General features: G+C 37.1%; 1 protein-coding gene across 3 annotated transcripts in view; it reads left to right on the forward strand.

The window, feature by feature from the left end:
* Positions 1 to 24,431, forward strand: part of RECK (reversion inducing cysteine rich protein with kazal motifs) — a 47,749-nt gene extending 23,318 nt beyond the window's left edge. For all 3 annotated transcript variants that reach the window (XM_077785458.1, XM_031503957.2, XM_077785456.1), the window contains 15 exons: positions 2,807 to 2,840; positions 3,667 to 3,864; positions 4,281 to 4,548; positions 5,980 to 6,159; positions 7,075 to 7,287; positions 8,062 to 8,198; positions 8,666 to 8,806; positions 10,693 to 10,881; positions 15,380 to 15,502; positions 15,968 to 16,139; positions 18,170 to 18,362; positions 19,504 to 19,714; positions 20,944 to 21,017; positions 22,127 to 22,282; positions 23,209 to 24,431. In XM_077785458.1, the coding sequence (XP_077641584.1) occupies positions 2,807 to 2,840; positions 3,667 to 3,864; positions 4,281 to 4,548; positions 5,980 to 6,159; positions 7,075 to 7,287; positions 8,062 to 8,198; positions 8,666 to 8,806; positions 10,693 to 10,881; positions 15,380 to 15,502; positions 15,968 to 16,139; positions 18,170 to 18,362; positions 19,504 to 19,714; positions 20,944 to 21,017; positions 22,127 to 22,282; positions 23,209 to 23,427 (2,508 nt within the window). In that variant the 3' untranslated portion in view covers positions 23,428 to 24,431. The remainder of the gene's footprint in view (positions 1 to 2,806; positions 2,841 to 3,666; positions 3,865 to 4,280; positions 4,549 to 5,979; positions 6,160 to 7,074; positions 7,288 to 8,061; positions 8,199 to 8,665; positions 8,807 to 10,692; positions 10,882 to 15,379; positions 15,503 to 15,967; positions 16,140 to 18,169; positions 18,363 to 19,503; positions 19,715 to 20,943; positions 21,018 to 22,126; positions 22,283 to 23,208) is intronic.
* The last annotated feature ends 568 nt before the right edge of the window (positions 24,432 to 24,999 follow it).

A 24,999-nucleotide genomic window follows, 5' to 3' on the forward strand; every position in this document is an offset into this window, starting at 1 on the left:
TTTATTGCAGCATTAAAGTATGATTCTAAGTATTGTTTGTGCTAACAGTATGGTCAAGTACTCTGTGTAAACATGGCAGACAGACTTTAGACTTTCCAGCAGCCTCTGCTGTCCCAGTGCCTTAATTAATAAAGTTACGGTGCTCATTCTGTGTGGCTGGTTTGTGTGCCACCTTCCAATGCTCCATGCAGGGCAGCTCTGGAGAAGTCAAATTTCAGCAGCTTCTGAGGACAGTCAGTTCAGGTGTGCAGAGTGTTGTTGTGTGGGGCAGGTCCCAAGGAAACCGGATGGCCACATCGAAACAGGGTCCAAAGAAACTGGATGGCCATTGAAACAGGTAACCTTTGCCTGGCATCCACAGTGAAGGATATATAGTGCTACAAAAATCTCATGAGCCTTTAGGTAGCAGTATAAATACATTCTTTACAGAGATGACCCCACCTCTGTGTTTTTTCTCCATTAATTCTCTTGTCCTTCATCTGTGTTACACAGATGGATGCGTAACAGGATTGGTTTGTGTGTAGGAAAGAAGGGAACATCTAAAGTTAATCAGAAGAATACATGCTGTTGGGATGAAGAATGTTGCTGCAAATTCATTGTAATCTGAGAGAAAGAATGTAGTATCCGTGCTTTTGGCAGAAAAGATCTGAAATATAGTAGAGGATATTTTTGTCATGAAAATAAAACATCTGAATTGTTACTTTATGAAATCTGGGGCTTTGATTTATGTAAGGCACATTTTTCAGTTTTTGTGTGAGTTGTACCAATAGGTCTGTGCTTTATTTATGATCACTAGAATTACAAATAGTTGCTGTTTGTGGAAAAATTACTTGCACTTTCAAGTTAGATGTGTGTTTATTCTCTTAGGGCCTTTCTTTGCCACATCTGCCATGGCTTACCCAAGGTTTAAATTAATTTCTGAGTGTTAACAGAAGGAATTTGATGCTGCTCATTATAGTATTGGTACTGTCCTGTTTAAGATCTTGTGTTCAGAAGAAAGCAAGTAGAAAATACAAATGAAAACCAAATTCCTGCACACTAAACAATATCCAAGTCAAAAGGAAAAATAAAATAATCAAGTTAATTCCTAAGACATTTGTATTTTTGTCTGTTTGCAGCAGTACAGATCTGTATAAAAATAGCTCCAAGATTATTTGGGATGCCTACTTCTCTGCAATGCAATGAATAACTAGTAATTAAGATAGATGAGAAATGGTGAACTACTGAGCTTGAACTAGGTCTGCATTTTGAGCTCTTGTCCATGTCTTAGAGGTGGTAGCACATCTGGTGCTTTCCTGCATTGAAACAAGACTGTAATCCCACACGATTCAGGATCAGCCTGATGGTGATTCTGTTTTCTTCTCTAGATAGTCTCTTTTGTGTGAAATACAAATTTGTTTAATTATAGGGATAGGGGAAATGGAAACCAGGAGTTTTACACAGATGAGGATTGCGTTTTGTCACTATATTGATGTATTTGGTCAGGTTTTATAATCTGGTGTTCTGACAATTGTAGAGGTTAGATATTTCTAAATTCAAATTTCTCTTTTCTCACAATCATATAATTTTAGTCTTCAATAACTGGCAACTACATTTTGGAATTTCAACCTCTTGACTTCATCTTTTCATAGAGTTTCAGACAGCTTATATTCAGTATCTAATTTTTTTAATGGGAAGTGTGCTTATTCAGTGTGGGGAACACTGTGGGGTTTTTTTACAAGAGTTCAGTAGTCATTAGGGAGGGGATTCTGCACCTCTGCTCTGCTCTGATGAGACCCACCTGGAGTGCTACATCCAGGTACAGGATATGCTACATCCAATGCTATGTCTTCAGCCCAGGAAAAATGTGGACCTGTTGGAATGAGTCCAGAGGAGAGCCACAAAGAGAGATGGGGCATGTCTCCTATGTAGACAGGTTGAGAGAGCTGAGGTTGTTCAGTCTGCAGAAGAAAAGGATCCTGGAAGACCTCATAGCACTTCCTGGTGCCCAGAGGGAGCCTACAAGAAAGCTGGAAACAAACTTTTTTGGCAGGGCTTGTTGTGATAGGGCAAGGGTTAATGGTTGTAAACTAAAAGAGGGTAATTTCAAACTAGATACAAAGCATTTTTTTTAGTTTGTTTTTTTTTATGATGAGGGTGGTGAGGCGCTCAAACAAGTTGCCCAGAGAAGCTGTTGATGCCCCATCCCTGGAAGTGCTCAAGGCCAGGTTGGATAGGACTCTGAGCAGCCTGGTCTAATGGAAAATGTCCCTGCCCATGGTAGGGGGTTGTGACTAGATGAGTCTTGAGGTCCCTTCCAACCCAAACCATTCCATGGCTGGTCTGCTGATTAGAGACCTCTCAGCTGTGCCTTTCAGCTGCAGTCCAGGGGAGTTGGTTGTATGCTTTAGCTTTTAAGGTACATTATCATGGAGTTATTCTGTTGAGATTTCCTATTTGCATGTATCCATCTGTACAGAATAATTTTTTTCTACATAGAATCTTTAAAATTATTGTCCTTAAGAAAAATCGCAACTTTTTGGGACACCAAAATTTACCCTATTTCTAAGTCAGTCCAGGAAAGTCTTCCAATTTACTTGTTTGCTTGAATATTTATCTGTGCTATTATGAGTACACACAGAACTTTGGTGACCCTTTATCTCTTAATTTGCTGGTGTCACTGTTTGATTAGTGGTTTTGTTTTAATGTAGTCTAATTGAAGCAAATAATACTAGAGGTTTATTAGCTCATTGTAACAAATTACTGGATACTTAAATATTTATTTGACATTTTCTGGCTTGTAACACTGCTTTTGTTTTGATTTCAGAATGCTCTCTTTAGTTGTATTAACAGAAATGAAAGTAAGTATATAATGAATAGTTTATTTTGTTTTTCTTTTATAATATTCATTTTTTCTCTGAACTGCAAGAGATTATGTAGGTGAACATACACTCAAACACATGGATTTCAGACCTGTATAAGTAAAAACCATGAGTAAATTGTCTTAAGTAATGAAGGGATTTGGCTATTTGTGTAATTAATATCAGTTTTCAGTTTGTGTATCTGTATTTGTCTTTTCTGTCATCTTTTTCTTCTGCATGTTCATTTGATGTGTGCTAAGTAGCAAAATTAAATGCATAGTTGAAATGTTGAAGAACCATGAGTTTCACTGCCTGATATCTGTTTATATAAAATGAAATCAGTGTCTCAGAATTAATTCCAGTAGAAGCTGTTCTCAAGAACTACTATATGTATTTAACAACATAGCAAAAGTGGGTGAATCACCAGTACCATCTGTCTGGGTTTTTTGAATAATACTACTCTCATATTTGTTAGTTTATTAGTAGCATTTCTCTGATAATTCAATTATTGGACCTGTCTTGTTACCTAAAGTAAGAACAAAACAGCTGAAAATGAGATTGGGCTGGCTTGCTCATGTCTTGAACTTGAGTTCAAGGCAACTTTAATACTGACTTTTTTCTCCTGCCAGACAAACAAATGTAGTTTGGCTAGTTACAGATATTTCCAGTCATTCTGTAGACAGAGGTTTTTCAGTAGAGCATAGAATTTCTTCTTTTTTTTTCTTTCATTTCCTTGAGCATCCTTGTGTGTCAGACTTGCTCATTTCTTCATCTCTCTGCATAGGAACCCATAGATTTTCTGTTGTTTGTCTCTTTGCTTCCCCAGTGGGGTCAGTCTGTTGCAGTTACGCAGGTCATCACACGAACTGCCGGGAGTATTGCCAAGCAATTTTTCGGACAGATTCCTCTCCTGGTCCATCACAAATTAAAGCAGTTGAAAATTACTGTGCATCTATCAGCCCTCAGCTTATACACTGCGTGAATAACTACACACAGTCATATCCAATGAGGAACCCTACAGACAGTAAGTACAAATAAATCCATCTTTAATGAAAGAAAGTTACAGAAGATACTGAAAATGTACTTCTTGTACATTTTATATAAAATGTGTTATTGTAGAAGTTGATCGTATAAATATTACTGTCATTATATGAATATGTATATTATGATAACTCTTGGGTTTAGGTGCAAACATTATATGAATTTATATGATGATAACTTTTGGTTTAGGTGCATTAATAATTGTTATTTACTTTTAATTTTTACTTATTTGCTTTATAGTTTCTTTCCAGAGTTGATTCTGTATCTATTTAGGAGAAGCAATGTTATTTGAGATTCTTTGGAGGAGAAGACACATTATAGCACTTTTATTTCTCAGGGCTGTAATGTTGTGCATCTTTAATGTTGTTTGTGCTTGACTGTTAACTATTTTGTTAACAGGTTTGTATTGCTGTGATAGAGCAGAAGACTATGCGTGTCAGGCTGCCTGTAAAAGAATTCTAATGTCAATGAAAACAGAGCTTGAAATTGTTGATGGACTTATAGAAGGCTGTAAAACCATGCCTCTCCCTCAGGACCCACTTTGGCAATGTTTTCTTGAGAGCTCAAGATCTGTTCACCCAGGAGTCACTGTGCACCCTCCACCTTCAACAGGCCTCGATGGAGCTAAGCTCCATTGCTGTTCTAAAGCAAATTCTTCCACATGTAGGTCAGTATCTCTCTAACCTCATTTACAATTCTGAAAGTTAGGAATTTGTCTTGTTTCTGGCCTTTGCCTGAATCTTGCTGTGTACATCAAATAGGAAGTTCTGGAATTCTTAGAAAAAATACAGGTTCAGGTAACCAGATAGTAATCTGTTGAGTAATATATTCTGTCCAGTACTTTGTAATTCAAAACATACTGTTTTATAAGAGGAATCAACTTTTCCTTACATTTGGCACTGGCTTATTATAGCAGAAACAGTAAGTTAATTAAATTTGTACCATACTTGTGGTCATAATAGCCAATATTACAACCTCTGGTTAAGAGGTCTTAACGAGATGCTAAAGAGAGACAAATGATTATTGCTCCACAAACTCTCAAGTGCCTGGTTGCTTCATGTTAAACCTTGGCAGTATTCCTTTCTAGATGCTCTTCTGGTTTTTGTCGGTGAAAAATAACTTAGGTAATTTAGTAATTAAATAAGGGAACTAACTATTCTGACATTTAGAAAAACAAAGATTTTCAGCAAATTGTTGCATGCTTTCAAATTATTGAGGCATTTTTAGTCTAAAGTGGTTTTCTGTCCACTTTAAAAATAGATGATGATTGTATTTTAAATGCATCAATGTGTCTGAACAAGTGGCAAACTTTTTGAGCTGTTACTTCCTTTTATATCAAAGTTTCCAGTAACAGCATCTCATGAATGCAGCAGGATCTTTACAGGGTTTAATAGTAGAGCCCTGGAGTTACATTATTTCTTAGCATGTTGCAGCATAGGATTGGTAATAAAGTCAGTATCTTTTAGTTCCTTGCTTTGACAATGAGTTCCAAAATGGATCCTTCTGTCGAGTTTTCAATAGGCAGGAGATCTAATAATACAGTGAAGTTCTGTATCTTGGGATGGAAACATTTGTAGTTTGTAGGACATTGCCATAAACAATGTGGGCTGGGTATTGCTGACACCAGGAAATATCTCAAACAAAAGCAGCAAACAGTATCCCAAACATCAAAGAAGGCAAAAGAAGGAATGTATTTTGCTTGACAGTCATTCTGTAGGAGGAGAAAGTGTGATTTGAAGCTGAAGGATGGGATTAGAAGTTGTTCATTGTGATGGCAACTTAGATTTATTGCCAGTAAAATCAGCTTGGATAGTTTTAAGTTCAGGTTTCCAGTTGTTACATTTTTATTGGATATTGCAGTTTTATATCCTGAAGTCTTTTGATCTTACTAGCTTAAAGATATGCTGACGTGCTTGACCAAAATGGGTTATTTGCTTTGAGCACAACATTTGGGTGCCCTTGGAGACTTTGTGGGCTCTAACACAATGCTCTGTGGTGAGCAGAGGCAGAATGATGGAGCAAAGAAGTGATGAGCTATATCTGAATGGCTGTTCTTTTAATATTATTTTCTTCATCTCTATTTCTGTTTTGTTTTCAGAGAGCTCTGCACTAAACTTTATAGCACGAGCTGGGGCAATTCACAGAGCTGGCAAGAATTTGATCGCTTTTGTGAGTATAATGCAGTTGAAGTTTCCATGTTGACCTGTTTAGCAGATGTACGAGAACCTTGTCAGCTGGGCTGTAGAAATCTTACTTACTGCACTAATTTTAATAACAGGTAGGAGAGAGACACTGAATATTTTACAAAGGAATTCCTATGCTTTGATTTCAAAAATAAAATGAATTGTTTTTAGACTTATTTTGAGATTGTATATAGCTTTCTTCCTGCAAATATGGTTTTAGTTAATTTGAAAATAAGTACTTTTTCTTTAGAATGAACTTTTGGAAATGCATTTAGCAACAGATGTAATAAAACTTACAGGAATAAAAGTTGTAAAATGTCACAGTGTATTAGCTCTGCGTAATTCCTCTGTCCTACTGCATAGACAAGTAAGTCGTGGTTACTGGACTGTTGTATATTATAAATAAGGTTAAAGTGTTTGTTAAATTTACATGTTACTCATTTTCAAAATTCCTTTGTTGCAGAGATGTTTCTGTGGGTTTATAGGACAAAATGATTTAAAAGTGGTGTCTGAAAATAATTGCAAGGTTACAGTTAGAGTTTAAAAAAAAATAAATTTTCTTAGCTATTAGAGATCACTGGCTTTTTTTTTTTTTTCCTTAATAGTATGTTGTGGCATGAGTGTTACAGGAGAATCCTAACCCTAGCTAAATATAGATCATAAATCAACTTGCGTTAGTGATTTACTAAGAAAAAGAGGTAATTACAGAGATACTTGGGCTAAGATATTTGCTCTTAAGTCAACTTTAGATGAGAAATATTAAAGTGATATATGATCTAAGAACTAGAGGTGAGAAGGGAGTTTCAGCCTTGAGTCTTAAAGAGCTTGTCTTCCTTAAAGACAGATTTCAAATTGATTTTGATCTTGCTTAACTGTGGGAGGGATTAAACAAAAAACAAGCCATATGAAAGATGTAGGAACAGTTCTAACGGTGAAAAGGGAAAATGTGGGGTACTTTATTTTTCTTTTATACATGCTATACATGCTATATCTTACCTTCTCCTTTTAAGACCAACAGAGCTATTTAGAAGCTGCAATACTCAGTCAGACCAGGGAGCCATGAATGACATGAAGCTATGGGAAAAAGGGAGTATTAAGATGCCTTTCATAAATATTCCTGTGCTTGATATTAAAACATGCCAACCAGAAATGTGGAAGGCAATTGCCTGCTCCCTACAGATTAAACCTTGTCACAGCAAATCTAGAGGAAGTATTATCTGCAAGTAAGTACCATGGGGAAAACAAAAACCATTTTAGAGATCAGTAACAAGGGTCGTTTTAGAGGTTTTACTAAGGATTTTAATGAAAATTTAAAAGCTGTAGGACTGTGTTTGCTATGTTAGGAAAATGTGGCAAGGTAAACATGGAAGGAATATGAAGTTGCTTGGTTGCCATTGCTTGAATCTCCATCACTTTAAATTAAGATATTTGCCTGTTAATGAGATGGATGTATATGCTGGTATTGTAAAGTGAAAAAAAAAACCAGATGTCTTGAGTTTTTTGGCTCTCTGTGGGGTCTTAAATCTTTCCTCTTTTTTGATTTTGAGATATACCAATGACTTTAAGCTGACAGAAACATCTGGAAAAAAGAAGGGTTTTTTTGTTTGTTTTAATAAACTTTGAAAGTAGGTGATTGAGTAGAAAAAAGAGCAGTCAATAGTGCAGGTAGTGAGGTAGAGGTCAAGCCATATTAGACATTAGTAAATTAAGGAAGTGCTTGGTCTTGGAAGATGGCATATGATGCCATAGAAAATGAAGATCACGAAGCTGAAAGTCAAAAAGGAGTACTACAAGCAGTAGTTTCTGTCTTTGTGTCACAAATTTCTTCCTTCCTCCTACATCAAATGTAGCATATGTGTATATAAACACTCTGCTGTGAGGCATATTGGGAAAGCTGTGGATTCAGGAAAGGGAATAACACAGAAAGAAATTTTTTTCATATAAGCCCTTATTTCTTCAAGTAATCTTCATGGTTCTGTCTTTTTATTTACCTGTAGATCAGATTGTGTGGAAATACTGAAGAAGTGTGGAGATCATAATAAATTCCCTGAAGGCCACTCAGCTGAGAGTATTTGTGAACTCTTATCTCCAACAGATGACTTGGAGAACTGTATACCCTTGGATACTTACCTGAGTAAGTACTAACATCCCTATGCAGAAAAATTAGAAACCAGGATACTTTGAATGCTTGTTATTACTTTTAATAATATTCATTATTTATCTTAAAATTGTATTGAATTTGAGACGTTTTATTTTGTGTATTAGAGAAAATTTGAATTTTCTAGTTGCCACAGTTCATTGCTTCTATTTCTTCTTGTATTGGACATATATGACAAGAAAATTATTGGGCAGACAAGATAAAGAAAATACATTTTGTTTGTGAATGATCATCTGGGTCATTATTTCCAGGACTGTGGATTAAACTATTAAAATAAGTTAACTACCTGGTCATATCACACTTCTACATTTATAATTAAAGTAAAAAAAAATTCACAGAATTGTCAAAAATATTATTTTACTGGATGTATGAAATGCTATGCTTTGCTAAAGAAACATAAACCTCGTTTAAATCAGTGTAGATGATGTGTATTCTGTTTTCAGGCCCAAGTTCTTTAGGCAACATTGTAGAAGATGTCACACATCCATGTAATCCAAACCCATGTGCAGCTAATCAGCTATGTGAAGTAAATAGAAAAGGATGTCAATCTGGAGAGCTGTGTCTTCCATATTTGTGTGTGCCTGGTAAGGTTTTTTGGGCTTCTTTTTACTGAATTTTGCAGGTAAACGTACCATTGAAATGTTGAAGATTTTGAAGTGAACTGCTGTGCCATGGTTTAACCCAGCTGGCACCTGCATACTGCACAGCCACTCACTCGCTTTCCCCTCTGGCATGAGCAGGAACAGTTTAGTCACTGAAATAAAGTTAATAATAATAATTGTCATGGTGTTGCTGAAGAAAAGGGAGATAAGAAAAAGAGAGGAATACAACCCAGAGGAACCAGGAGATGCACAGTGCCACAGCTCCCCTCCCACTAACCCAATGCCCAGCCCTTCCACGAAAGACGTCTGGACGTGCAGCTGACAGCATTGGTGCTTCTGCTCCCTTCAGTGACATTTCTAATGTGGTTGCACCTCACCAGAAAGACACTTATGGTCATTTGGGAACTGCTTTTTTAGAACACTGGTGTTGTCTAACCTCTGCACCATGTGTAAACATGAGCTGACTGGGGAGAGGAGAGAGCTTCATGCAAAATACATTTCAGGTACCTGACTTTGAAATGGCAGGTTGGGTGGTGTCACTAACAAGGATCAAACCTACAAAAGGAAGTGTGAGTCTCTGCAATGTCCAACTTCTACAGCCCCTTCATTGTTCTGCCCTAGGCACTAGGCACTGGTAGTGCTTGCCACAGTTTTCCCCTTTCCTTTAAAGCAGGAGGTGTCATTCAGTGACATGAGGGGTCAGCTGTGGTTCTTGAATCAGTGCAGGAAGTGTGCATTTGGTGATCACTTGACTCGTGTGTGACTGAACAAGTGAGAGTAATGCTCTCACTCAGTTTTTACACTGAATTGCGTGGAGCAGCCTCCTTTCTAGAAGAAGTGATAGAGAACATTGCCATAGCTGTCTCACATCAGTTCCCTCAGCCTCTTTTCTTCCAGCAGTTCTGTAGCTGAGCAGTAGTTTCCCCAGTGGTTCCTAATTAAAAAAGAAAGCTGGATTTTGCTTCACTCATACTCATCTGCTCTACTTAAGCTCTTTTAAAAGTGAGGACAGACTTCAGCTCATTCTTTGTGTGAGCCTAGGGATATTGTTTTAGTTATGCTTCTATGACCCTTACAAATATTTTTGTTTTCCTGGAAAGCTGAGTCATATTACTATACAGGTTGTATTGTCTTCACTTGCTGCATAAGTCATTCAAACTCATCTGAAAACAAGCTCATACAGAGCTTTTGAGAGACAATTTACTTCCTCTGAAGGTTGGAAAGTGACTTTATATTTTAATTAAAGACTTTTTAAAGACTTTCAGTCTTTTTATTGGCTGAAAGTTTCAGGGGGTTTGTTGCAGTTCACCCCATGTAGGGTTATTTCAATCGGCTATTTATTTTTATTATTTTTCATTTCCGTTCTTTTTTAAATCCACTTTTCCTGTTTTTTCTTCCTTTCTCCCTTGCATCTCTTGTAAGAATCCTTCAGTGTTCACTTAAGAGGTACAAGTAGAGAAGAAAGGCACAATAAAATATGTGAGAGAAGGGAAATAACTGAGCTTTGCTTGCTAGACCCTTTAATTCAAATTCTGTATTGGAGATGGTGAAGCACATGGAGTATTTGTTACATAACATGTTTCATACTACTACAGAGCTGAAAAATTAAAATACTTGAGAATTATTGTAATTTCAAGTCTATTTCTCAAAAGTAACCTCTTTACAGATACTTTAGAACTTTGTCTCAAGCAATTGTCTTCTATTTGTGCTGCTTGTTGCCTCTGTGAAATGGGTGAATGTAAGGGCAAGAGTAAGGCTGCTCAAGAACACCTTATATTTTTTACAAGTCAGTGTAGTAATTAATTTCAGTAGTGGCACTTTGCCCACGTGTTTACTACTTATGAGCTAAAATTTTTCCTTGTATTCAGGCTGCAAACTGGGAGAAGCCTCCGATTTTATTGTCCGACAAGGTACACTTATCCAAGTTCCATCCTCAGCTGGTGATGTTGGGTGTTACAAGATTTGTACCTGTGGACACAGTGGATTGCTGGAGAACTGTATGGAAATGCATTGTGTTGACCTCCAGAAATCATGCATTGTTGGAGGACAAAGGAAAAGTGAGTAATAAAACAGTGATGTATCCAGCACCTGCTCCTTACCTAAGGAATTTTTGAGCTACATAATTCAGAGTATTAGAAAATACAAAAGCTGATGATTACATCCCTCTATTTAGTACTGGGTTAAGTCTGACATATGCTGGAAGGTTCCACTGTTGAAATCAGTACTGAACTGTGCCTGTCTCAAATCAATCACAGTCCTGTGTGAAGGGTATTCTCAGTACAGTATTTCTTTTTAGCATGGGATGATTTCTCTACTAGCTCCAAATGGTTTGTGAGGGGTTGTTTTGGATTTGTTGGGGGTTTTTTCTTCCTTCTACTGACTTGTGGCATCTGGACCAGTGAACTCCCAAGGATTGTGTTTCCACTCCGGTAGGTGGCACAAAGACCTCTCTCCCTGCTTACTGATATAATGCAGTCTGGAGCAGGGGGTCCATGCGACCCCCAGCAGCCGCTGCCGTGGGTGTCGGGATAGCGCTGGGCTGTTGGGCTCAGCCTGGCTGGGTCCCTCGGCTCAGCTCCCAGCCACAGGCAACTAGCGAGCCACTCTGGAGTGATTTCAGCTCTGGTAAATCCAGCTCTCAGTGATTTCAGCTCTGGTAAATCCAGCTCTCAGTGATTTTGCTCTGTGCTCGCCAGTTCCTCAGACAGACACAGGGAGATGGAGAGAGGAGAAGTCTGTATGTGGTTCCACAGCGGTGTCCTTTAATTTCAGCTCCTGTGAAGGGGTGCAGGGACAGTTCTGCCAAACTGGGCAGAGAATGGGGGTTTGTCAGAGTCCAGAGCATCCCTCTGGCTGCCTGGATGACTTGAGCCCCTGGGAAAGAGCCCAGGAACCTTGGCAGCAAATGAAAAACACCTGTGGATTCTATTTTAACCCATGGGAGAGACTGCTGACCTTATATGAGGAATTACAAGCAAAAAGGGTTTGAATGATGTAATAAAGAAAGTGACACAGGGTGGAAAAGCAGAATTTTGGGATTTTTTAGAATGAAATTCAGGGGTACAAGATGGAGGAATCTGGGTGTGCCCTAGCCTTCCTTCTTCTCTTCCTCCATGTCTTGGTGTGATGGTGACACTTTTCTATTGGTCTAGGATAGGGACACACTGTCCAACATAGATCTTAGGTATTGGTACAGGAACTGTAAACATAGTGCACGTAGTTTTGAGCATATAATGTGAGAGACGCCCGGGGCTCAGAGGAGACTGCCATGGCTTCTGTGCTAGCTGGACCTCGGCAGGTCAGAGAGAAGCTATTATAGATAAGGAAAAATAAACAACCTTGAAAACTCGGCTTCATGCATTCCAGACCTCTTCTTCAGCAGCTGGGCTAGGAGAAAAAGGATTTTCACACTGTTGGGGTCTTGCCAAGTGACCCTGACACGGGTTGATATAGGGTACAGGGGTGTTGGAAATTGTCCAGTGGCCAGGGTTGAGGAGAATACAACCTATAGCCTTACAGAGAGATAACAAGGGTCTGAATGCAGAAGAGGAGCTTCTTTGGTCCAGTCACCGTGACTGGGCATTTCTTATCTTAGGTGAGTGACCATCAGGGAGGCCTTGCAGGGCCTCTGTCTGCTACACTGATTCATTCAGCTTAAGGTTTGTAAATATTCATGCAACTATTTAGAGTAGAAAGCACACATCTTAAAAGTGTAAAAATGGGATTAGATAAAAATATAGGATAGGTTGTGGTGATCAAGTATGGGGTTTAGTGAGAAAAGCATACTGTCCAGCTACCTGTCTACACTGAACCATTCTTTTTTTCCCCTTGTCCCTTTGCTTTCCCACACATCTTCCTACTTAATTCATCCTAATTCCTCCTTTTCCTTTTCTTTGGCTCTTCCACTAAACATCCCCTAATAAATTTTGCATAATCTCATTGTTATGTAAGAATTACAGTTTAAGATATTTATCCATGGGGCTAACATATGCCTAAAAATAAACGTGTAAGCAACTACATGATGATGAAGGCGCATTGAACACTGTGGCTTTTTAAAGTCTTCCTCACCATAGCAGCTTCCTGTTTAAATTGGCATGGGTAACAAGGATTAATTGGGTTCTATCTAATCTGACCGTCAAAGGAGTTCAAGGAGATGTGACAGGTTCGTAGAAGGCTATATTGATTTATTTTTAGATTTACTCTTTGCTTTAGAGCTTTAAATGTGTATTTTTGTCATGCAGACTGACATTATAATCTTGGAAAAAGAAAAGAAAAAAAAAAAAAAAAAAACAAAAGAAAAGCTTCTACTAAGGTAGGGGGGAACTTACAAAAGGTCTTGAATATAAAATGGAGTTTGTGCTGAGCTGTGACCTATCTGAAATTGGTGTCTTTTAATCAGCAAGCAAGAGATATTCTGCTGGTGAACAGTTGCATATCTCAGCAGTGGACATTGTTTGGTGTCTGTAAATCAGCCCTTTTAAACTACTGTCAGACTGTTGTACAAGCAGAGATAAAGCAAGGTAAAAATATCTCATGAGTCCAAAATAACTGAGGTTTCTTTTTTACCATGTGATATGAGTTATTTTCACATTAAGTAAAACTTAAGAAGCAAGGCACTTATTGTAGTTTCATTTGTCACAAACATAATTTTCAGATTGGGAACCAAAACCTAAATCATGAAAGAGCAGGAAATTGGGATATTTCTTTCTCACAAAAGATACCACGTTGAGCTAAATAAGCAATTGAACTATTATTTTCATCACTCAGGAAAGTCTGCCTGCAGTATTCCAGGGAATGGAATGGGGGATTTTGGAATGTGTTTTTTTGTTTTTTGTCCAAAGAAGATAAAAGGCAGCCAAACATACTTAAAACTTTTCTTCTGTTATTTTGTTTTTTTTTATTTTTTCAGAGTTGGTACTATTTGTTCATGGAAGCAGAACAATGAAAACATCTTAACATTAGCAATATATTTGATGGGCAGTTGTAGAAAATATCTGGTGAAAGTGGATGCTTTTAAGATACAGTTGTTAACAAATACAGTGTAGCTGTAGGTTTTCACTAAGTGCTGTCCATTTAAATACAAACAAACAAGCTACAGCAACCAGACAGTGTCCTCTTTTGCCATAGTGACTTATGAAGTGTTTGTGGTGATTAAGACTCTAGGTATTATGTAATAAAAAATAAAAATTACTAGGTTCCAAATTTGTTAAGATGATGCATTGAAAGCAAAGAATTAAAAGTTTATGGTCACCATGTAAATATTTTGCAGTAACTATATTTCATTGATTTATATGTCAGTCATATAAAAAAGGGGTTTAGACATAACATCTGAACTGTGTTTTTTAAAACCATTCTCTATAAAGAAAACAACTCTGAATGTTTTGAATAATGCTGGTGGTTTTTTTGTGTTGTGAGTTGACTCCAACCAATGAAATGATTACTGATGAGGACGGGTTGCTGTGTGCACTCTTTGACAATGAAAGACAATAGCACTGCATAGTTTTCAGGTGGATCCAAAGTTAGGTACTCAGAAGAATCACCTGAGATCCTGGGTTTGGCATTAAAGCTTCTAAGCTTTTCTTCTTCTCTGCTGGCAAATTCTTTGCTCCTTTGAGAAGTAACTGTGGTGTAAAGAGAGCTTTTTGTGCTGCAGAGGCCTTCCTCCCACCCCCTCTTGTTCTGCCCTCATTTGTGTTCTGAATTGCTCCAGTCTTGAGGGATTTCCATGTGCCTGTGTAATATTTTTTTTTAAATTTTTATTCTCAATCTCAACCTTTTGAAAAGAGATGAGAGGGAATTACCCTATTTTGTAAGGTAATTACTATTACGTTTTCCTCAAGAGCTGTGTACTTGTTGGTAGTCTTCAATAACCAGTTTGATTACAGATAGATCAGAGTCTGTCTTCGACATGAATTGATGTGATATCAAGCATATATCTTGGTGAAGGGCAGTCATATGGGCAGTTCAGAAAACCAAACTGGAGTTGCTAAATTGAAGAAAAATCCTCTAAGTTTGTAGTTTGATTCTTAGATTCAGGTGTGAAGATGTTACTGACTTATAAAATACATTCCAATCCAATGAAGGCTAGAATGAAGCATAGGAACTTTTACCTCTTGACAGACACAAGTTGTGCTTTATGTGTGAGACTAAAAGTTTAGGAAGCTTATGTAAATTTAATTTAGAAGAATGTGTCTTTACAAAAGCTTTACCTTTAAGAAAATATGAAACTTGCTAGCCAGAATTTATTGTTCTTAAAAAAAATAAATGGAACACCTAATTTATACAGGCTTTGAAAGGACTAAGTGCTTGCTTCTGTCGTTAACTAATTAATCAAAAACACATGTGAACAGACTTTTCTGTAAGTGAATAAAGCAAAACTTGAAATCTATTGAAAAAAAAAAAAAGGAATGAAATTTCATTGGGAAAATATACTGAAAAGAGAAATTACTGAAAAGAAGCAATTAATGAGAATGTAATATCTGTGTAGTGCATATGAATATGTAGGTTTTGGGTCTATTTGCATTAATTGTATGTATTTACTTAATTTATTTGAAGGCCATGGAGCTTCCTTTAACATAGATTGCAACGTCTGTTCCTGTTTTGCTGGAAACTTGATTTGTTCGACACGTCAGTGCCTAACTGAGCACAGCTCAGAGGATGAACGTCGGAAGTTTACAGGTAACTTTCCAAACCATGAAAACTCTTGAGTATTTTTAGAGCAGGAATTATCAACTAAATTCTTTCTGCAGTATTAATGGAAAGCACCCGATAGTTTGTTTTTATTATGTTTTTTAAACTATTTATTTTTCTCACGTCCAACCTGCACTGCAGGAATAAGCACATATTTTAAAAAAGAAAATCAATACTGAAAAATAAGACCTCAAGTAATATGTAAAAATAAGTAGAGACAGGGTGCACTAGGTATGAGAGATAAAGAGTTTAGGGGAAAAATGGAGAAAGCTGAGTAGAATGAGCAAAGAGGCAGGACACAAACTTCTCTTCCTGCTCCTTGTGCTCCAGCATTGCTAAATGGCAGGTAGGAGAAAGGGGCTGAAGGCGAGATGCCTCAGTGGCACATTATGTATCTTGTGTCGTGGAAAATGAGTGTGCACCCAGTCCCTGTTCTGTGTGTTGCTCTTGCAGGTTTGCCCTGTAACTGTGTGGACCAGTTTGTCCCAGTCTGTGGCCAGAACGGGCGCACATATCCCAGCGCGTGCATAGCTCGCTGCGTGGGGCTCCATGACAACCAGTTTGAATTTGGATCATGTATTTCCAAGGATCCTTGCAACCCAAACCCTTGTAATAAGAATCAAAGGTAAAAGCAGAATATGTTTTTCAGCTTTTCTTTGGCTTCATCCACTCATAAAGCAGATTTATGTGTTCTTTGAATGTGTTGTATATTGTAGCATTCTACTTGAGGCTATTCCAATGAAAATAACAGTTTGAAGTAGCTGCTTTTTATTTATCATCATTAGTAATATTGGACTGTAATAACTGCTAGTTCTTGGTTCCAGTTTTGTAATGCTATGTCAATTAAATTCATTATGCCGATCTCAGTTTAGCAATAAAGAAGACTTCACATATACTTTCAAAAGTGGGAGAATCAAATTTTGTCAAAATGGCAATAACTGTCATTTTACGACTTTGTTTCACACCTTTTAGTAGTTTACAAAGAAGACCCACATCTGACTTCAAGACTTGGAGTCAGTCTTGCTTATTCATTCAGTAATCTGTGCTTTTTGTCTCTAAAATAGGAAAATATCAATCACCCTTTCTTTTTCTTAGGCTGAAATCTTGTGAAAACTATGTCTGTACAACCTCTGTTTTTTTTAATATCAAGAAAAGTAGAATCTGCATAGACAAATATATTAAAACAAAAGTATGCTTTGTACTAGTGTGAGGGAAAAAAAAAATCTGACCTTTCTTACAGAGTCTGTGGCTCACAATATTGGTCTCTGTCTTCCAATTTTCCCTGTGTTGTGCAATATTGCAGTCTCCTTTGAATTAGTGCATTTTTCTGTTTTGAAAGAAAGTTCAAAATAAGTTGTGTAATATTGTGCTTTTATGAAAGCTGATTGTAGCAATTTTAGGGTTTTTTCTTTTTTCTGCACTTAAAATGCCATGATGCAGAAAAATACTGAGAAAACACTGTAATTTTGTAGCTGTTACAGCCATAATGGCATTCAAAATTGGAATTTCAAACCTGCATTGTGGATAAACATTTTTTTACTTTTGTGTTTGAAATTTGGAGAGTACATAGAGGCTTTCCAGTTTTTCAAAATACCATTATGGTTAGAACCTCAACTTGTAGTTTCAGTAAAGGTCTGTACACAATACATTTTTCTGGGTCAGTTTGATAATACTGCTCAAACTGAACATGCTCATCTGAAAGTACCCCTGATGCACTTGGAATGTCTTTAGGATCTTATATTCCACTTGTGAAGTGTTTAAATCTCAGAATTTCCGACCCTTCCCTAATATCAAAGGCGTGTCTGTAATGCATGGGAGCGCAGCACTCAGAGAGAATAAGGACATATTGTGCATTTTCCAGTGGTGGCAGCACTGCTGTAATTTATTGAAGGAGGGAGTTTTCCAGAGAGGCCATGAGACCTTTTATCAGCCTGCTCAGCAGACTGCATTGGCTGGCATTTCTGTAGCAGAGGGATGCCTTGCAGGGCCTATGTCAAATTTTTTGCAGATAAGATTGTGGAAGGTACATGTTTTATTGAAAAGGGAAAGAAATTGTGCTGGTTTTCTGTCTGTTCTTGTCTCTGAAGCGTGCAGAGGAATGGATGGTAAGAAAGGGTAAATACAAGATTTTTCTGTTTGCAATCATCCTCTAGATGGAATGTCGTACAATATTCCAAACCTCCAAAGCTAGAATCCAATTAGATATTTGTAATTGAAACCATATAATCTTGTAGGTCTTGTTTTCACCCCTTTCTCAAAGAAGGGCAAGACTAGACCTCTGCAATAGAATCTTTTATTCTTGCTGTTCCATGTTTTCTGTAGCCTACATGTTTCTAAATATTCATCTACAAAATGAAGTGTTGGAGTAGGTAAGAAGTTTTTCCAAGCATTTGTCAGTAATCCATTGAAAAATACTTGGTAAAAGATAAATGTTAGTGGAAACCGCAGTTGTGTTGACATACATTGAGTAAACGAGGTGTGAAACTGACCCAGGTTTGTGATGAGATCTGAAAAGGGCTATTCAGAGCGTTCTATCACTTGTATTTCCTGCCGCTCTGCTGAACCACAGAAGCACTGGAGAAAATTTCACTGAAAATATTTTCCCTCAAAAAATAATCCCATGACATGACATGAAATTATTATGGCTTTCTGCAGGTGCATACCAAAGAAACAAGTTTGCTTGACCAGTTTTGAGAAGTTTGAATGCAGCCAGCATGAATGTGTGCCAAGGCAGTTAAATTGTGACCAGACACGGGATCCTGTTTGTGACACAGACAATGTGGAATATACTAACTTGTGTACTTTGTACCAAAAAGGAAAAAGTTTAGCATACCAAGGACCATGCCAGGTAGGAAGTGGTTCTGGCAATAAGTATCAAATCTTCTTTGTTCCTTGGTGTTCAACTTAACTATTTTTATTTTTTAAAATGGGGTTTGTTTCTTTGGGTGTTTTTTTAAGTATTATTTTTGGGGTTTATAGCTTATAAAGTGTTCTAATAAAAAGTAGTAATTTAAAAACTTATTTTTAACTAATATAAAAATAATTTCACAATCTTCAGAATTTTGTCAAATCTTTCTCTGCTTTAGTTAACAGTTGTCTCACAGCCAATCAAAAGTTCTACTTATGCTTTCTTGGGGGTAATACTCTTGATATTTATATCTTCCTATATATGCTATTAAAGCTTGCACGCTAAGGTGTGTTGCAGTAATTAGTGCAGTTCCATGGTTACTTAAATGCTAATTCTTACTGACTTAAACTTGTTTAAATATAAAATAATGCTCAGTCATACAAAGTCTTTACCTTTTGTGTGATTGTGCCTCAGGTTTACCAAGTTCATTGCTCAGGATCTATTTACAGACTAGGCAGTGTGTAATAATTTCCTAGTTAGTGTGCATTGGATTAGTCTTCATATTAGTCCTTGAGAAGGATTAAAATTAGGTTTAGTTTTTGCATCCCACCACTCTGTATGGTGGTGTTGGATGAGCCACTTCTGTCACCTTACAATAACACATACACAAATATAAGAAATATAGGTAAATAAGTGATATATAAAAATATACAACTGTTAGAAACACATGTGCACGCACACTAAATTTTAAGTACACAAAACAACACTAAGATGAATGAATAAGTTACAAATGAGTTGTTAACAAATTAATTTTATTAATATAATATTTTAAGGTATAGTAAAGTTAATTTAAATACGGTCATTTTATTTAAGCATTGGACAGAACAAAAGTTGTTAGTTTCTGAAATATGTTTTATTGTGCATTTCCCAAACTCTGTCACCTTCTTGAAGTACTTATCCTTCTCATTTATGGCCCATTCATAAACTAGCAGGTTATTTCCTCTGGCTTTCCTACCTTTTCAAAATTCTGACAACATTAGTAGTGAATTCCCATAAACTTTGGCTTTCCTTGTGTTGAAACTACTCAGCAGCTTGTGCAGCAGGGCTGAGCTGACGCTGCGGGCGTTGCTGTGCGTTGCAGCCCTTCTGCAGGTCGCTGGAGCCGGTGTGCGGGCACAACGGGGAGACCTACGGCAGCGTCTGCGCCGCCTACGCCGACCGCGTGGCCGTGGACTACCAGGGGCACTGCCAGGCCGTGGGCGTGCTCTCCGACCACGGCTTCCATTCCGAGTGTGCCTTCGTCAGCTGCCCCCAGCTCTCTGCCACCGCCTGCAAACCAGTCCTTGCGCCAGGTGAGGCGGGTCCCTGCAGAGAGGGGAGAGTGCCCTGGGCTCTGGGGAAAAACAGGGCGATACTTGGAACAAAACGCAGCCTTTAGAATGTTGTATTAACAGAAAGCGTAAAGTAATGACTCTGCTCAGAGCTAAAACAAGCCAGTAACGGGACTCAGATGAGTAAACCTGAAGTGGAAAGGCCTTGGCTTTAGGGGGATGCTCCTTTGGTCTCTTAGAGACTGGCAGTGAGCTCTGTGGTGTCCAGGGTACGATGCTTCTAGGAATCCAGCGAGTAATTTTTCGGAAGTGGCAGCACAGATACTATAGTGGAATGCTGAGCTGTCATCAGCATAGGGTTCCCAGAAGGGCAAAGATTGTATTTAATTAGAAGACAGAGTAAAATACCGCATGTATTCACAATGCTGTAGAAGACAGCAGTAGTTTTGCAGTGTGCTAGCTTGAGCCACTTTTTTATTGTTTTCACAAGTGCTTCCTTTATGAAACAATAACTAATCATAGGTAATACACAGAGCAAGAAAAGCTCTGTTCTTGAAATATATGTTTTATTTTTCTCCTTTGTCACCCCCTTTGAAAAAGGTCTTCATGTTTTATAATCACATTTAGTACTGTAAATGTCACTCTGTGAATGTGAATTACATGTAAGTTGGAGAGTGGATTTCATATAGAGGCATGGATAGAAAGTTGAAATATTGTCCCTTTGGTTTCTGACATGGTGAAGAAAAACAGTCGGAGAAATACAATGTCTGTCAGACAAGCACTTTTTCTCGCTTGTTATCTAAAGATTTTACTCTCCAACATGGTGTAACTGCAGAAATTAATGCTTGCAATGTGCATAAATGCTTCTGTCATGTACTAACACTATTAGCTCTTGAAATCCATCATTTCTGTAGGTGATATGCATGCATCCATGCAAAATCTTGTGGTACACACAGTGCCTCCAGTTTTTAGTTTACAATAATGAAGGATTTTAAAAATAATTAAAATTCATCTTTTTGCTTCTTGCTGATAGTAGTAAATGTGTGTCAAAAGGTAACTGATTTTGCATTATAAATGTTTTCAATATTAAAAGAACATAAGAAATGTGCAATTCTGCTGTCAAATTGAAACATTTGCTTTAGTAATTTTACTGTTTTCATTTTCAGTTAATATTCAAATTTTGACTCTTGCTAACTTAAAAGTGAAAAGACTATTTGTTTTTATTACTGAGATTTCTTTAATTCACATAGGAGCCTGCTGTCCACTATGTGCTGGAATGCTGAGAATCTTATATGACAAAGACAAGCTGGATAATTTTGCAAGGGTAAACAGTTCAATCATGCCTAATGTTAAGTGGTATATGAAAAGTCAAGTTACCATGCACTTCCTCCTGAAAGGTTAACATGTTATAAAAGCTATTATTTTTAGTTGTTATTTGTGATTGTAGGGTGTTTTTTTTCCTTATACTGCTTATACTTTCCTTTATTTCTTTATCTGAATCATAAATTGAATTGTAATCCAAAGCAAAACAGAATTAGATTATGCACAAACAAGCAGACTCAGGTTTGCAGTTTGTAATACTGCAGTTTGCAGTTTTTGAATTGTAATAATGCAGACAAATTAAATGATTCTACTGTGATCTATGATTCTACTGCTTTCCTGTCAGAGATTTTATGTTTATAGATGCTGTGTATGTGTGCTGACCAATTTTGCTGAATAACAGAATCTGTAGGGTCATGACTGCATCATGGATAGCTGTCCAATTGTCATCTCTAGTGGTACCAGGGTCATAGTGGCTACTGCAGCTTCTCAGTTCATACATTACAATATGTGACTGTGAAGAAGAATTTTTAGTTTCTGTTAGAAGAAGGCTTTCTAGTTAAAGAAATGTATTGGTCTTATTCAAGTAGTTGGTGATAACTGCTCTCACCTACTAAGCACCCTAATACCTGGATTGTAATGTCTGCCTCTTTTAGTTCAGACACCTGGTTCATGTGAGAAAAAACTCCTTCAAATACTACAGAGTTCTATAAATCTAGGGCTGCTCTGCCTCTTGTTTTCCAGTGTGGGAGCACAAACCACTGTAACCAGTGTAACAGATAACCAGTTACATTATTTTGAGGTACGTGATGCATAGACACTAACCATGAAGGTGGCCAACACATATCAAAACCACAGTTAATATATTTTTCCTCTTTCTTTCCTTAACTTTTTTTTTTTTTTTCACATTTTTGGAGGGGTTATTTTTTTTGGAATCAGGGAATCATTTCTTTGAATGATGTTTTAGAAACATTGAATCCTTTAGGTCTTTTGCTAGCATTAAGAGTAGAGTTTGGAATGGCTGAAACATACTTTCTGGCATGACATAATGTTATAAAACTGGGAATTTTACATAATATCACATCATCCACAGAGTTCTCTGTTTTCTTCCAGGTAACGAATAAAAAGCCAATAACGGTACTTGATATACTTGAAAAAATCCGCCTGCATGTGTCAGTGCCACAGTGTGATGTGTTTGGATACTTAAGCATAGAATCAGAAATTGTAATTCTCATCATTCCTGTGGATCAGAACCCCAAACCATTGCAGGTAGATGATGTTATTATTTTGTCTACCCAGCATTAATTTGCTTGACTTCTGTATGTGTAGGATGGTGCTTGTTTCTCAGGCAGATACATTGTGTGTCATTTCATTGCTCATGCCCTTTTATGTCCTACTCAGCTCCAACTTCTGTCTCCTTCTCTAGCAGAAATAGCCCAAAATGTTTTCCAGGACTTAGGAAGGAAAGTCTTGCCAGCCTGGTCATTCAGCCTGGTCATTTCTCACTCCCATCTGCAGCAAGTGCTGTCAGATTCCTGGGGGGAGGAGGCCACCACTGCTTATCTCATTGGTGGCACCCATTGCTGAGCTAGACACTTCTCAACTTTCAAAGCTTTGGACCTCCAGATATTAAGCTTGTCAAGCTTAAACTTCACCAGAGGCAGCTTCTAATGCTTTTAAAGGGTGCAGTAGAAAATGAAGTGGAAAAAATTAATTTCCTAACAGAAATCCATTAATAGCATCATGCCAGTGGGGGAATGGAAACCTGCGGTTTCCCACGTTCTGTTACTTCCATTCTTTTCTCCCTTTCCCATAAACAAAGTCAGTTATCTCTCATTTGGAATAAAAATCCCTGGAAGGAGAAAATCTGGGTTTTTTCACCATTGCAGACTTCAAGGAATTAAGTTGGTCAATCAGGAAGGAAGTTCTCAGTTTTAGAGGCACTTTCTTTAGTGATAATTCACTGTGGGCTTTTTTGCATCAACATTCAAAATGTATCATCCCACACTGACTTGTATAGCTTCATTCCTTTTCCTTTTCTACTGCTCAGGGCTTCCACAGGAGTTTTTATAGTACCTCTGATCTGTTTTCCAAGTGCTCCCCAAAATTATATAAATATTATGTGCTGATGAGAATATTTTTGCATTGGCATTTTACATGGTAAGAAGATAAATAATAACTTTTTTTCCCTCTAGATTGAAGCCTGCAATAAAGAGGCAGAGAAGATTGAGTCTCTGATCAATTCGGACAGCCCAACATTAGCATCACATGTGCCACTGTCAGCTCTAATTGCATCTCAAGTACAAGTTTCATATAGCATTTCTTCCGCTTCTGCTCAAGTGGTGCCTGCTCTGCACTCCCTATTCCTAAGCCTTCTATTCCCCTTGTCATCAGTATTGAGATACTGCATATAACTGCTTGGGAAATATGCATGAGTATTGTGGCATTTGTATTGTGAAGGACATATGGAGTTGTTGATCACTGAACCAGAAAACAAAAAATGTGGAAGATTTGGTGAACTTACATTTTTCAATGAAGGACTAAAAGTATCTGAATAATGTGAAAAGATTATTCTCTTATTCATAACTAGTCAGGTGACTGTTTCAGCACAATTAGATTGGAAACATAAATATGTTCTGGAAGGTTCTGACATTATGGATTTACGATTTTGAGGAGAAGGGATCTTACAGGGTTTTTTCAGCCATGAACTAAACAGTGTTTTGAGTTTACTGAAGAATGCTAATTTTATATTATTCAGATGCATATCAGTGACAATGAAAGCATGTACCTATTTTAAAGATCATTTTTGGAAGAAACAGATTGCTGCTACTTAATTACCTTACCAAAAATTTAAGAGTTTATTCTCATGTAAATATGCTTTCATGTTTTATTATGAAGAAAATAACTAGCCCTGGGCCTATTTCAGTAGACATCTTTCCTTGGACTAGTGAAGACTTGCAGGACTTTGGGCTCACTGCTTGTAAAATGACAATCAAGCTCTATGCTAGTTCCTGACTTCAGTGAAGAGATGTGTTCTTTTTATAGTTTTGTACATTTCAGAATCTCATATTGGATGCAAAATATAAAGAATCTCAGTATCTATATTTAAGTGCCATTTAAAATATTGCAGTATTTGCATGTTATCTAATGAAATTTATACTTTAAATGTTTATACAAGCAGTATGTTTTATTACTTATTGTATTTTATGCACCTGACTTTACATGAAGTATTTTATATCAGTATTATGATAGCCAAGTTTTGAAGTATATACAGAAAAACTTATTTTTGCCAAAATGCTGAACTTTGAAAGAAAGCACTGAAAACTTTTTGAACATGTATGTTGTAGCATGTTTGTAGCAATTATTTTCTGCTAAGTCTTTTAAATGCAAAAGCATTAAAGCTTTTTATTTTAATAAATACTTGTGTCTTGTGTACTTGTGTAGAATGCATATAATGTTATGGATTCAGCAACACTGCATATATTTCCTTTTCTCTCTCAAAATAAGCACTTAAAACTAACTGCACTTACATACATGCATGACTCACACAGATAAAGTTCACAAATAGATGTCAAGAGGGTCTCAAGCGTGAAAATGTTCTTGCCAAATACCTTGAGGAAGACTCATGCACATAATTATCCAAGCAACAAAAAATTTGAGTATGTTGATAATCCATCTGTTTCTGAAATGTGTTATGTGTATTCTTTAGACTTGGACACAGAAATAGAATGTGGATGCATTTTTGAAAAGGTTTTTGAACTGAAATGCCTCAGATGATAGCCCCAAACTTCAAACAATTCAGATTGTTTAATTTTTCCAAATCATTAGCAAGTATCTCTTGAATATGTAGTTTCTTAGCTTGACTAGCATTTAGCTGAAGCAAATCTGACGCTTACTTAAAAAAGGAGTTATGTCTTGAGAAAAAAAAAATTATATATACACATAGGTGTGTGTTTCTATGTGTATATATATATGCACCACACTGG

The sequence above is a fragment of the Lonchura striata genome, chromosome 1 (genome assembly GCF_046129695.1).
Source record: "Lonchura striata isolate bLonStr1 chromosome 1, bLonStr1.mat, whole genome shotgun sequence".
NCBI lineage: Eukaryota > Metazoa > Chordata > Aves > Passeriformes > Estrildidae > Lonchura > Lonchura striata.